Genomic DNA, 12215 nt, shown 5'->3' with positions numbered 1-12215 from the left:
CCCAAAATTGTGAGGGAAATTTGGAATAATTAGTACTTTATGTCACTGTACTCTTTGGGTAACAACAATAAACTGTTCTGATTCAGAAGTGACTAATTTAAATAATCTTTAAAGCTTAAAAAATTTGTACACATAACAAATAATTCTTAATGTGTCTTGGTCCAACTGTAATTCAACACTCCACCTCTGTGTGTACCTTACAAGGACCTGAACTGCAAAATGTCATATTAACAAATCTGCCTGCCTAAGATATGATAAAGTTTAAAATATTACATGTAGCTTTTTAAGTAATAATTCTGAGTCAAGCCAATCACAGAAAATGATATTATTCTAACATTTTATGGTTATTTCAAATGTATATATAAAACCTTAGAAAATATTTCGTTTCACATCCTCCAAGTGCAAGATTTTATAAGGCTTAGCAACCTACAGCAACCAACAAGTGAGTACAACGGTCGTAACTAGAAGAGATAATTCTTTGCTATACTTATTTATTTACTGTTCTGTGTTTTAAGAAAAATAAGTTTAAGAACTTATTTGTAAATAGTAATAATGTATTATAAGTGAAAAGTGACTGTATTTTACAAAATACTAGTCCACTAAAACACAGCCAAGGCAGGTCACTTTATAAAGGTCAGTTTTATATTATTGGATACAGTAACGTGAGTGCATGTGCACCACATCATTGTAATTTCTGTGATGTTATTCAGGCACAGCTGAAAGATCAATATAATAAAAATAATAAATATATACAAATGTATAATGTTATGACATTTAAGCTTATTTGTGTTTTCGAGTTATAATTTGTAGTTATTCTAGAACAAAAAAAGAATAATTTATCTATTGAACCCGTACAGAGAGTTAATAGCAAAAATAACAGTTAAAATATAAATATTTTTCTCAAAAAAAAGTTTGATAATTATCTATAGGTTATAAAGATTTTGCTTGTGAAATTTGAAAATTTTCTGATGCATAAAGTATTTTCAATCTTAAGATGAAAATTACTTTGCATTTTGGATATGCAACATGTGAAAAGAAAAAAGGCATGAAAAAAAGATTACTTAAAAAAACCTTAAGACTTAATAAAAAAAATTGATATCTTGCATACAAAAACCTTGTAATGTGTACTGATAATCTGTCAAATTTCGTGAACATACGCTTACTAATTTAATAGCATAAGATCTATAACAAACACAAAATAGTTACGAGGTCGGTCCCAGTGACTGAGCCCATGCTGAAAGAGTTAACTAGGATAGTTATATATCACATGTTCAGATCATGTCTTTTTTTTTGACATGATTAGTATTCTTCATGTGATCCAACATCAGAAAGTAACATTTACTAATGAATAGAAGATAAATGTAACATTGCAATAGTTTTAGGTCTGTAGATTTGAAAAAGACAAAATCAGATGCACATAAAAGCTAATAATAAATGCTAATAGCAAATTTAATATCTGAAGAGACAACCAGATAATGGGCAGTTGAGGGCTAGCCAGTACTCTATGTAAAAGGTAGATTGTAATGACCTGGGGGATGTTGGAAGGTTTTTGAGAATGTTATGACAAAAGTAAGAAACAAAAAATTTAAATATAAAGTCTTCTCAGTGACACAGATATTTTTGCCCTGTAGGTCATATGCCGATGACACAAGATTTAATGTGACTATTTGAAATATCCTGTATCAGACAAATGGAAAAATCCTTGTACCTGTTGGTTCAATATGGATTCTTTGAGCTGTAGAAGTTCATAATAAGTTATATTACCTGCCTGTGATAAAGAGCATTAGACTCTGGTGCAGATGCTGTCTCATCACTATTTTGGGGAAATATTTTTTATACTCCCATTAGCTGTAATTTTTACCTTGAATAGTAGTTTTTTGAGTATTTGAATGTTGCTATTTTATCTCATGTTGGGGTAATCCTGGCAATAATTCGTAAATATAATCTCTTCAATAAAACATTTATTTGTGTAACAGAGTTTAATTTGAATTTTTATAATTTTATTTTAATTGCATGTAATTTAATAGTTTGCATCGTGTGTGACATTGTGTTTTGTTGTTGTTTTTTTGCATGTTTTCTTCAAGCATCTTGGAATGTGCAAGTTATCTTTCATATTATCAGATGTAGCACAATATGTTTTTGAGAAAGAGCATGAGCATCTTCAACCCACTTCATCCAATTAACACACTTGTTGTGACCTATGGAACCTGGTAAGATTATATGTGTGCTCAATAAATATAACAAATATGTAACTTAAAAAGAGTGTCAGGATTTTTATTATTGAACCTTTTTTTTTATCTTTTCTTTTACAAACTTGAATAGATTTTCGATTGAAACCATTTTGGAACTTAAACTTTAGTTTAACTGCTTTCAAGCATCACTAGCACATTTATAATAAAACAGTAAAATTGAGCTACCTGTACTGAAATTAAAGTATTTATTAACACAATGAGATAATAAGTTCTTTACTTCAAAATTAAAGGAATTCTTAGCTACTACACTTGCTGAGTCATCTTTCAGGATGTCCAAAATATCTACAACTATGAAGAATTGAAGTACTATGTTCCATCTTATCTTTATATTGCTTCATATATTTTCTAAATTTCAAAACTTCACACACCACACATACTTTAGGTTACAAGTGGGTTGATAACTACATAGGTAACTCCTCAGTGATTTACATGTACTCAAGAGAGCTTCAAGTGATAAAATATTTATGAACTGAAACAACAAAAGTGTAATACAATGTCAGAATGATTTTTAATAGATAACTTTAAGTTGATTTGTTGCTATGAACTATAATTACATATAATGCCTTCTATTTGAACATAACCTAAAGACAGAGTGAATTTTGTTTCACTATTGTTGACTTATATTTTACTAAAGTACAGAGTGGAACAACGGGTATGTTGTTATTATTTATATAAAGGCTCTAAAGATCTTTTTAGAATGGAAATTAAGAACATATAAGAAACAGGTTTTTGTAACAATGATTGGTAAAGAAAGTGATCATATATTTGTGTAGCTTATAAAAGAATAGTTTTGTATAAATATAATGTATGCTATATATTGTAAAATTTTGAATTGGCTTACATTTCATTTAAAATGGCCTTTTCAAGATAACTTGGTGAAAAATGTGATTTTGATTCAACTTGAACTGTTACTTTATTTTTAGGTTATATTTTCAGAACAGTTGTGTTGGATAGTCAAAAAAAAACAACAAAGCAAGGGTTCATTAAGCTACTGATTCTGAACAGATTGAACCAAGTAACATTAAAGAAAATATTTCAATACAATATCTTACCTCCTCTCACAGAATACCTTTTCCCGACTTGTACTGCTCTCTATATGAGCAAAGTTTTGCTTGCCACTAGCTACCTACCCTCGCATGTGTTCGCTTGAGGCAGCTGCATGATAGCATGCAAATGAGCATGCGACAACCCTCCACCAATAGAAGCGTGACATAACTCCTAGCATAGCTGACTCCCTCTATCCAACTTAGCCCAACTTCACTTCTTGATTGGCAATTGTGGTGTTACAACTTGTTTTTTGCTCCCGCTTTACTTTATGGTATTTCCAATCAGTTCCTTGTGTTTTTTTAATGATTACTTAGGTTTTCTTTACATTTGCTACACTTGTGGTCTGAAATTTTAGTTATTACGCATTAGCATTATAGCATTATATGCTTCATTTGAATAAATCAGGACTGGTCTGTTTTTTTAAAAATAAAGTTTTGCAGTCACCCATTGCACTTCCTCTGGTGCAGCATTCCTCCAGACTTTCCAGTGCATTTCCCCCCCCCCCTTTCTTCCAGTGGAGTATGGGAGTCCTAACCACTTACCAGCTTCTAGCCACTAGGGTGGTGGACCAGGACCATGGTGATTTCCTTCTGATGTACTGTTCCAGATGCTGCCTGGTTATGGACTGGATGATTTCTGCCAAAATGCAGTTTACCCCTTCATTTTGGCACCCTCCTGCCTACCTTCACCCTAGGACATCAGTTCTTGAGGGGTACTGGTGTTGGTTATGTTAGACATACACACGTGATGATACAGGTCTTGGAATAGAAGGTCTTCCCATTCAGTTTCCGTGCCTGAGTTGAACAGTAGAGGACCCTTTTCTCTACCATGGGCCAGATATTCAGGTCATGGTACTGATAATGTTGGTGGAGGTTGAACTCCCCCTTATGGTCCACTGCACCCTAGCCACTCTACACCAGAGGTCTCTCCTATGATTACATCCTTATTCTGACACATCATTTTCATGGTCGCAGAGTATACCTGGTTCAGAAGTGGTGAGGTCTCCCACGGGTGTGTCTTACATGCTCTTTATTCACACACCCCAAGGGCTTCCTTTGGACACATTCTGAAGGTGGCTCATTTAGGTACTGTTATACTGGTTTCTCCACCAGGTCAGTGTGGGATTCTAGCTATTCTGTGAGAGGAGATAAGATATTGTATTGGAAGTTAAAATTTTTTTACTGTTGAAATTTATTATCAGCAAGTCAGAGACACCTACTGTAAAGAATCCAGCCTACAAAATGTAACATTTGCAATAGGGCTTTGGGCTTTTAATTGCAAAGTGTCAACAGAAGCTATTGCATGCAATTATTTCAAGTCGGAAAATGCTAATGCTTCATCAGAACAATGTAGACTATGTAAAAATTGTTAAATATCATAAGCATCTACACCATAACTACATAGACATAATTTTTTACATCACAAAAATAGGAGATTTGGTCGAACCCCCCTTGCTTACATGCATGTATTGTGCAATAACTTGGTTGAGATCTTAGTCTTCTTTAGAAAATAGTGTTTCTAGCATACCATATACAATCATAGTGTAAATCCACTGATATGATTTTGAGTACTGGTTTTTATAGTATTTTAGCTGATTAATTTGTTTTTTATTCAATGCTACTGTTGTTATAGTGAAAATAACATGGAAGATAAATTATGATATATGACTGACATATATGTTTTTATTATCCAATTGCCACTTGCTGGTACACTTATGCTGCACAGTGGGTAGCAACTTGCTTCTACTTGCCATTAAACCAGATCTTGCAAGGACAGAGGTTTCCTGTCGCAAGTGTGGTGCCCATCTGGGTCATGTGTTTCAAGATGGACCCAAACCAACGGGTAAGCGATATTGCATCAACTCGGCTTCCCTGGATTTTAGAAAAGATGAGAACATCTGCAGTGAATCTTCTGAAAATGCCGACAAGAACAAGGAAACTGGTGATAATGTAACAAAATGAATGTTTGAATGTTAAATATGCTTCTTTTTATGATTCCAGAATCATATTTAAAACATGCTCAGTGATTTTAGAATTTTAATTATAATATGCATGAAAATTCTGTCCTTTCCTGACATAATAACACATATTAAAGTTGTTTATTTTAGTTAATAATCAATGCAAAGTTATGTGTTAATGTGGTTTCAAACTACATATCAGAGGACTGTATCATTATCTTTAAAGTGTATGTGAATTTATAAGGTGTTAGACGCCATAGTTGTAGAAAGAAACCAACAAAGAATTTTTAAAATGTCTTAAAGTACAATAAAATATTTACTTGATAAGTTACTGTATAAAGATAAAAACTGATGACAATCTCGTAGATTGTACATTACGATGTATTACTTTATCATCATCAGTCAGTTTCTTTCAACAACTGTTGTGTTTAAAATTTTACACAAGTATCATGTTTAATAATATATCGTAAATAATTGTTAATTCTAGATAATTTTGCTGTGTGGGCCATCACAAAAATACATGCATATTGATGCAGTGTATTTGTTTTTAGTAGAGGAAGGAAATTATACATTCCAGTTTTAATTAGCTTTAAAGAACACCATATTTTTAGTGTAAATATATTTGTTTTTGTTATAAAAGCTATTTATATAAACAGTGATTTATAAAATCTTGATTGTGGTTCTTGAATTCCCATTTTATCCCATCATGTTAATCTTCCACATATTTTATACATTTTTGCTCTATACACTGCACGTGTTATAATATTTTAAGCACTGTGAATTTTGAACTGTATTCATTGACAGCGAAGCATCTTGCACTGTAAAGGGTTTTTCTAGTTATGAATATTGTATATATGTTTGGGTTTCCCTTTTTTTAAACATTTAAGCTTATCACTTCTTGAATAAGTAATCTTTTCAAAGCTAACTTTTTTTATAAACTTAGAAAACAAAATTGGTGATTTAACCAATAGAGAGAGAGAGAGAAGCACACCCATTTCTATAATATGAATATCTTGATTTAGAGTCTAGATAACACATCTATTGTATGTCATACCAGTGTTTTCTGTGTTTCATTTTGAGCACCAAATTATTGTGTAGAGGTAAGGCTGTGAAAAGTTATCATGATTAATATCAGAATGACTAAATATAGTGAGAGCAAGTTATCTGTCATTCACCAATACAAATGGGAGTGGTTTGATTCTTTTTGTTTTTTGTATATGTTTATTAATAAATCATTTTTAGTAGTAAAAGGAATTCATAATAATGATAACATTAAGAACTTGTATGTTTTCAATGTTAGTCAATAATTATGAGGATAATACTTCCAATGCATTTAGTTAGAAATAAAAGTATCAAATAAGATATGTAGAAAAATAAAAAATCACTTTATTTTCATATTCGATATCTGTTTAGCAATAAGTAGTACCAGCTGTTTTTGAATGAAAAGTAATTTGGTTAGATACAAATTCTGATAAATGCATAGTTATGTGCAAATAAGTAATGGTTTTATTTACATTTTCTTGTTCATATGTTAAAATGTCACATGTTTTAAATTGTTTCTCTGAAATGCTTTATCTTGCACAAATAACAACAGGAATTTTTTTTTTGTGAATGAATTTAATTAGTATTTTAATTTCTATGTAAAACAAAAAAGGCAAATAGCTTTATGTATGTAAGTAGATATATTCCACATTATGTTTATCAAAATCCATAATGATAAATAATCCTTGTTTAATTTACCATAGAAGAAATTTAATTATTAAGATGCTGTAGTTTTCAACTGAAACTTCATACTGACAGTTAGGTGCATAGTAATGTTTGTTTTATTAGGCATTAGTTATGTATGTCGAAAATACTTATTTCATTTTGAAATTAGCACAGATAGCCCATTGTGTAGCTTGGTGCTTAACTTCAAACAAATAAAAACATTTTGAAATTAAATTACTGTTTTTGAACTAGTTAGTAATTCTTGGTTATTCCTTGAGTAAATATTGTCTTTTAAATGCAAAAATACATACTTATATAATTATAATGTTACTAAATGTATTTTTTATCAAAGTTGTCTTTTTTTGATTATTTCAATTTTTTAGGGTAACTTTTGATGATATATAAACACCATAAAATCTTTATCTTTTGTGATTTGGCTTACATCAGTTGTTTTGCTTTTGTTTGTGACATGATGCATAAGTTACATTTTTAACATGATTTATTTGTTTTAAATTCATCTATAGTATTTATATTTTTATTTACCTATCATATTGTGTCTGTTTTAATTCTACAGACATGAGACATTTAATACAAGTATATTATAATAACTAGATAAGATTGGGATTTCTACTTGAAAAGCTTAGAAGCCAGAATAGTCAAAACTGTATGATTATTAAACTCTATACTGTGGTTAGAATATTAAGTTAGTTTTTTGTATGTTACTTGTTGAAAGTAAAATGTAAATCAAAGTGAAAATTTGATTTTTATTGGTCAAAGTTTTATATTCTTTTACCCTTTGGGTCTGATTAAACCCTCTAATGAGTCATATGACTTGTATTGAACAGCCATTTTTCTTAAATTTAAAAAATATTACTTTTTATGTAATAAGTTGCATCAAAATTAGCATTAATATCTTATTTTACTAATGGATTTTTTCAAACTAATCCTTTTTTATAAATTTAATTCAGGATTAGCAATGGATTCATGATAGGGAAACCGAAGTTTAATAATGAAGATGAAGACGGTTGATAAAACATAAAATATTTTAATCAGTGTACATAAAGACTTAAAAAAAAAGAATTTCAGGATCCATACCTAAACTCCCCGGCCCGGCATGGCCAGGTCATTAGGACACTCGACTCGTAATCTGAGAGTCCTGGGTTCCAATCCCCATCCCGCCAAACATGCTTGCCCTTTCAGCCGTGGGGGCATTATAATATGATGGTCAATTCCACTATTCGTTGGTAAAAGAGTAGCCCAAGAGTTGGTGGTGGGTGGTGATGACTAGTTGCCTTCCCTCTAGTCTTACACTGCTCAGTTAGGGATGGCTAGTGCAGATAGCCCTCGTGTAGCTTTGTGCGAAATTCAAAAACAAACAAACAAACCTAAACTCCCAGAACTTTCAAATCTTGCCACATAGGATTAATCTTGCATTTTCATTCATTAAGACATGTACTACCATTTTAGTAATAATCATCTTTGTAACACAATTTTCAGATTTCACTGAAGATGGTATATAAGTTATTCCAAAACAATCGAACCTTGTAAGTAAAATGTTTATGTTTTATCAACTGTCTTCATCTTCATTATTAATTGATGATTATTGTAAATTTAAAAAAAAATATTTTTTTAAATCGTTTATAAGAAAAAAAGCCATTTCATATTAATTATTTTAATATATTAAGTCATTTCTTTTCATTTTTATCTGTGATAATTATAAAGAATAAAATAAATAAGTAGCAAAACAAGTAATAAGAAGAAACTTATGGATTTCATTAGGTTCATCATATGATAGAATTACTTTGATTTTTAAGTGTTATACTCATAAAAGAGATTATTGTTTGCATAATACTGTTTCAGTACTGTAGTGTTACATTAACCTCAAATAACATCTTCATAAAATAACGAATCATGGCTTCATTTGTTTTATCAGATGTTTTGTTACCTCACACCCAACCAGACCTTTATGAGAATGAAGACTAGCAGTTAGTATGATGTGATGTATAATTTAGAATCATGAAAGGCCATCGAAAAAATAGTGTAAAGATACCAGTTAATTTTTGGTATTGTTATATATGGTTTCAGAACTGTTTTATTACAGTAATTTTTTATCATCCCTGCAACTTAACCTCTTTGTTCATGTTTATCCTTACAGAGAAAAATATTAAAAATATATATATATGCTTATTGTAAGTTATTTTAGCTTGCCTAATTGAATAACACTGCCATATTTGCTTCTGCTATATATTGTAGTAGTTTACATGTATCTTCTGTGTTACGTAAATGATTGTCAAAATAAATGTTACAGTTTAAATCATGTGGTGTCCATTTTATAACTTACAAACTATATTAATTAGTAAATGTCTTGTGTCTTATTTATCCATAATCTAAGGTAGTTTTTTTTTGTTGTTGTTATAAGCTAAATGTTTAAATGATTTATATTAAAAAATAAAGTGCCTTTGTTGGCCCATAGTTGTATCATATAATTAAAAGATCTTTCATATCACAAGATAATACTGTCTTAAATTGTTTTGATTGAGAAATAATTTGAATAATACTAATTTATCAATTTTTCAGAGTAAGTTTATTTATGTAAAATTATACATTTAATGAGGAATTACTGCAGTTTAGAGACCAAATAAATTATTAGTAGAACAGACGTGAAATTTTTTTTTACATTTTGTTCTTAAATGTAATATACAACATATAAGATATTTAGTATCTAAATGAAATAACTAATACAATAGCTGTTATTAACACACAATGTGCACTAAGCTATAATATTTTAATATAACTATTTACCCTTGTTTTTCTTGATAACTTATTTGTTAGAAATATTGATGTATAAGAAGTTAATTTTAAATAGCCAGTTTTTTTGTTGTTGTTTTTTTGTCTTGTAATTATGGTCAGATTAGGAGGTATTTAAAAATTATAATATTGGGTTTGCAGCTAAATTGATGTAGATAAATATTGATAAGGTTGTGACATAAGCACCTACTAAAAGGCATGTATTATATTAATATAGCATGTGTTGTTTCTATCTTATTGTAGTTGTATATTATATTCTGAAGTCATTCATTGTTGTAAAGATGTGCATGTTTCACATAATACATAGTCAATAAAATCGTTAAGTTTTCCTTTTTTTCAAGTTACCCTTGTTATTGTCGAACTAGTTGGTACTTGTTATTGTCAAACTAGTTTGTACTTGTTATTGTCGAACTAGTTGGTATTTGTTATTGTCGAACTAGTTGGTACTTGTTATTGTCGAACTAGTTTGTACTTGTTATTGTCGAACTAGTTGGTACTTGTTATTGTCGAACTAGTTGGTACTTGTTATTGTCGAACTAGTTTGTACTTGTTATTGTCGAACTAGTTGGTATTTGTTATTGTCAAACTAGTTGGTACTTGTTGTTGTCGAACTAGTTTGTACTTGTTATTGTCGAACTAGTTTGTACTTGTTATTGTCGAACTAGTTGGTACTTGTTATTGTCGAACTAGTTGGTACTTGTTATTGTCGAACTAGTTGGTACTTGTTATTGTCGAACTAGTTGGTACTTGTTATTGTCGAACTAGTTGGTACTTGTTATTGTCGAACTAGTTGGTATTTGTTATTGTCGAACTAGTTGGTATTTGTTATTGTCGAACTAGTTGGTATTTGTTAATATCGAACTAGTTTGTACTTGTTATTGTCGAACTAGTTGGTATTTGTTATTGTCTAACTAGTTGGTACTTGTTATTGTCGAACTAGTTGGTATTTGTTATTGTCTAACTAGTTGGTACTTGTTATTGTCGAACTAGTTGATACTTGTCTATTGTCGAACTAGTTGGTATTGTTATTGTCGAACTAGTTTGTACTTGCTATTGTCGAACTAGTTGGTACTTGTTATTGTCGAACTAGTTAATACTTATTATTACCTCTGGAGATTATTGCATGATACAACTTTGTGTAAGAAAGTAGACAACAATGCTCTTCAAAGGTTGTTCAGGTTATATCTAGAGGTTACGGCCAAATCTATGTGCAATGAGAATGACGGTCACACGCCAACGCATGTCGCGTTGGGTTAAATATGAGGTTTCTTTGAATCTAAGAAACCTTGGGTTTGAGTCAAGTCTGGAACATCGTAGTTGATCCTGACCTGAGAGAGCATCCAGTATAAACGATCATCCAGTGTTAGTAAGTACAGTCCAAGTACGCGCACTGTGTCTGAGTTATATTTAATAAATATTGTTTATTTTGTTTAACACTCGTGTCCAATCTCATTATTCTGTTTAACACCGACTCAGCTAATTAAGAGTTTTTAGTAATACTCTGTAATGAATATCCTGACTTAGTCCCAAGTTATTACGTAGTGGACCTACTCGATACCTCAAGCGTATATTCTTATTTACATGGATATACCACAACCGTAAAGACATCGTGTGTGTATCTAAACAATCCTGCAAAAACACACAGGTGTTCTGTATGATCTTCACACAGAAAGGAAGCTTATCGTTTTAAAACTACGAATATCTCTTCTGATTCTACGTTATCGTCATATGACTAAATAGCAGCCGTTATGATCTGATTAAAGGTAATGTTTTCAAACATTAAACAAGCAGATAAAGTATGAGACAACGGGAAACTTGCGTGATAAACATATTGATACAACTGCAATAAAGCCCCAAGCAACACGTAGGAAAAAATATTGGAAATGGATGATTCGAATGAATTTAAATATATGATTTAACAGTTTACTACACGCTTTTGCCAGCGTATAATCTTAAATTATCCAATATAAAACGTCTCACGGTGGGACAGCAGTAAGTTTATGGACTTACAACGCTAAAGTCCGGGATTCGAGTCCCCGCTGTTGACACGAGAGATAATCGAATGTGGCTTTGCCCTAAAACAAAGACAAATAACAGTAGAGAATACACTATTAGTTCCCATGTTTCAGTAACAAATTAGATTACGTACACTTTAATCATTGGGGAAATATATGAGTTGAAATAGAGAAGTGTTTGATATACAATAATTAATTTAGATTTATTTTGAGAAATTTTTATTTAAATATAGAAATTATTTTTTATGATTGACAAATCGGTACAAATACGATCATAGCATCAGCATTAACTAACAGACGGATGGCTAGGTTCATATTGTGACTTTTACTTTTAGGAATTGTTAATATTCTTTTTTATATATTTATACATTATCAAATAAAAATCAGAATTCTACGCTCTACAACAACTAAGGAACTCCGTGATAATTT

The 12215-nt window shown here is 30.7% G+C and overlaps 1 protein-coding gene across 1 annotated transcript in view; it reads left to right on the top strand.

The window, feature by feature from the left end:
• LOC106463364 (methionine-R-sulfoxide reductase B1-like) overlaps positions 1-7311 on the top strand; it is a 16704-nt gene extending 9393 nt beyond the window's left edge. The window contains exon 4 of the mRNA XM_013923388.2: positions 5025-7311. Within this exon, the coding sequence (XP_013778842.1) occupies positions 5025-5260 (236 nt within the window). The 3' untranslated portion in view covers positions 5261-7311. The remainder of the gene's footprint in view (positions 1-5024) is intronic.
• The last annotated feature ends 4904 nt before the right edge of the window (positions 7312-12215 follow it).

This window comes from Limulus polyphemus, unplaced genomic scaffold (assembly GCF_000517525.1).
Source record: "Limulus polyphemus unplaced genomic scaffold, Limulus_polyphemus-2.1.2 Scaffold1386, whole genome shotgun sequence".
Classification (NCBI taxonomy): domain Eukaryota; kingdom Metazoa; phylum Arthropoda; class Merostomata; order Xiphosura; family Limulidae; genus Limulus; species Limulus polyphemus.
Note: the sequence above shows the minus strand (reverse complement) of the source record. Positions and strands in the feature narration are given on the sequence as shown.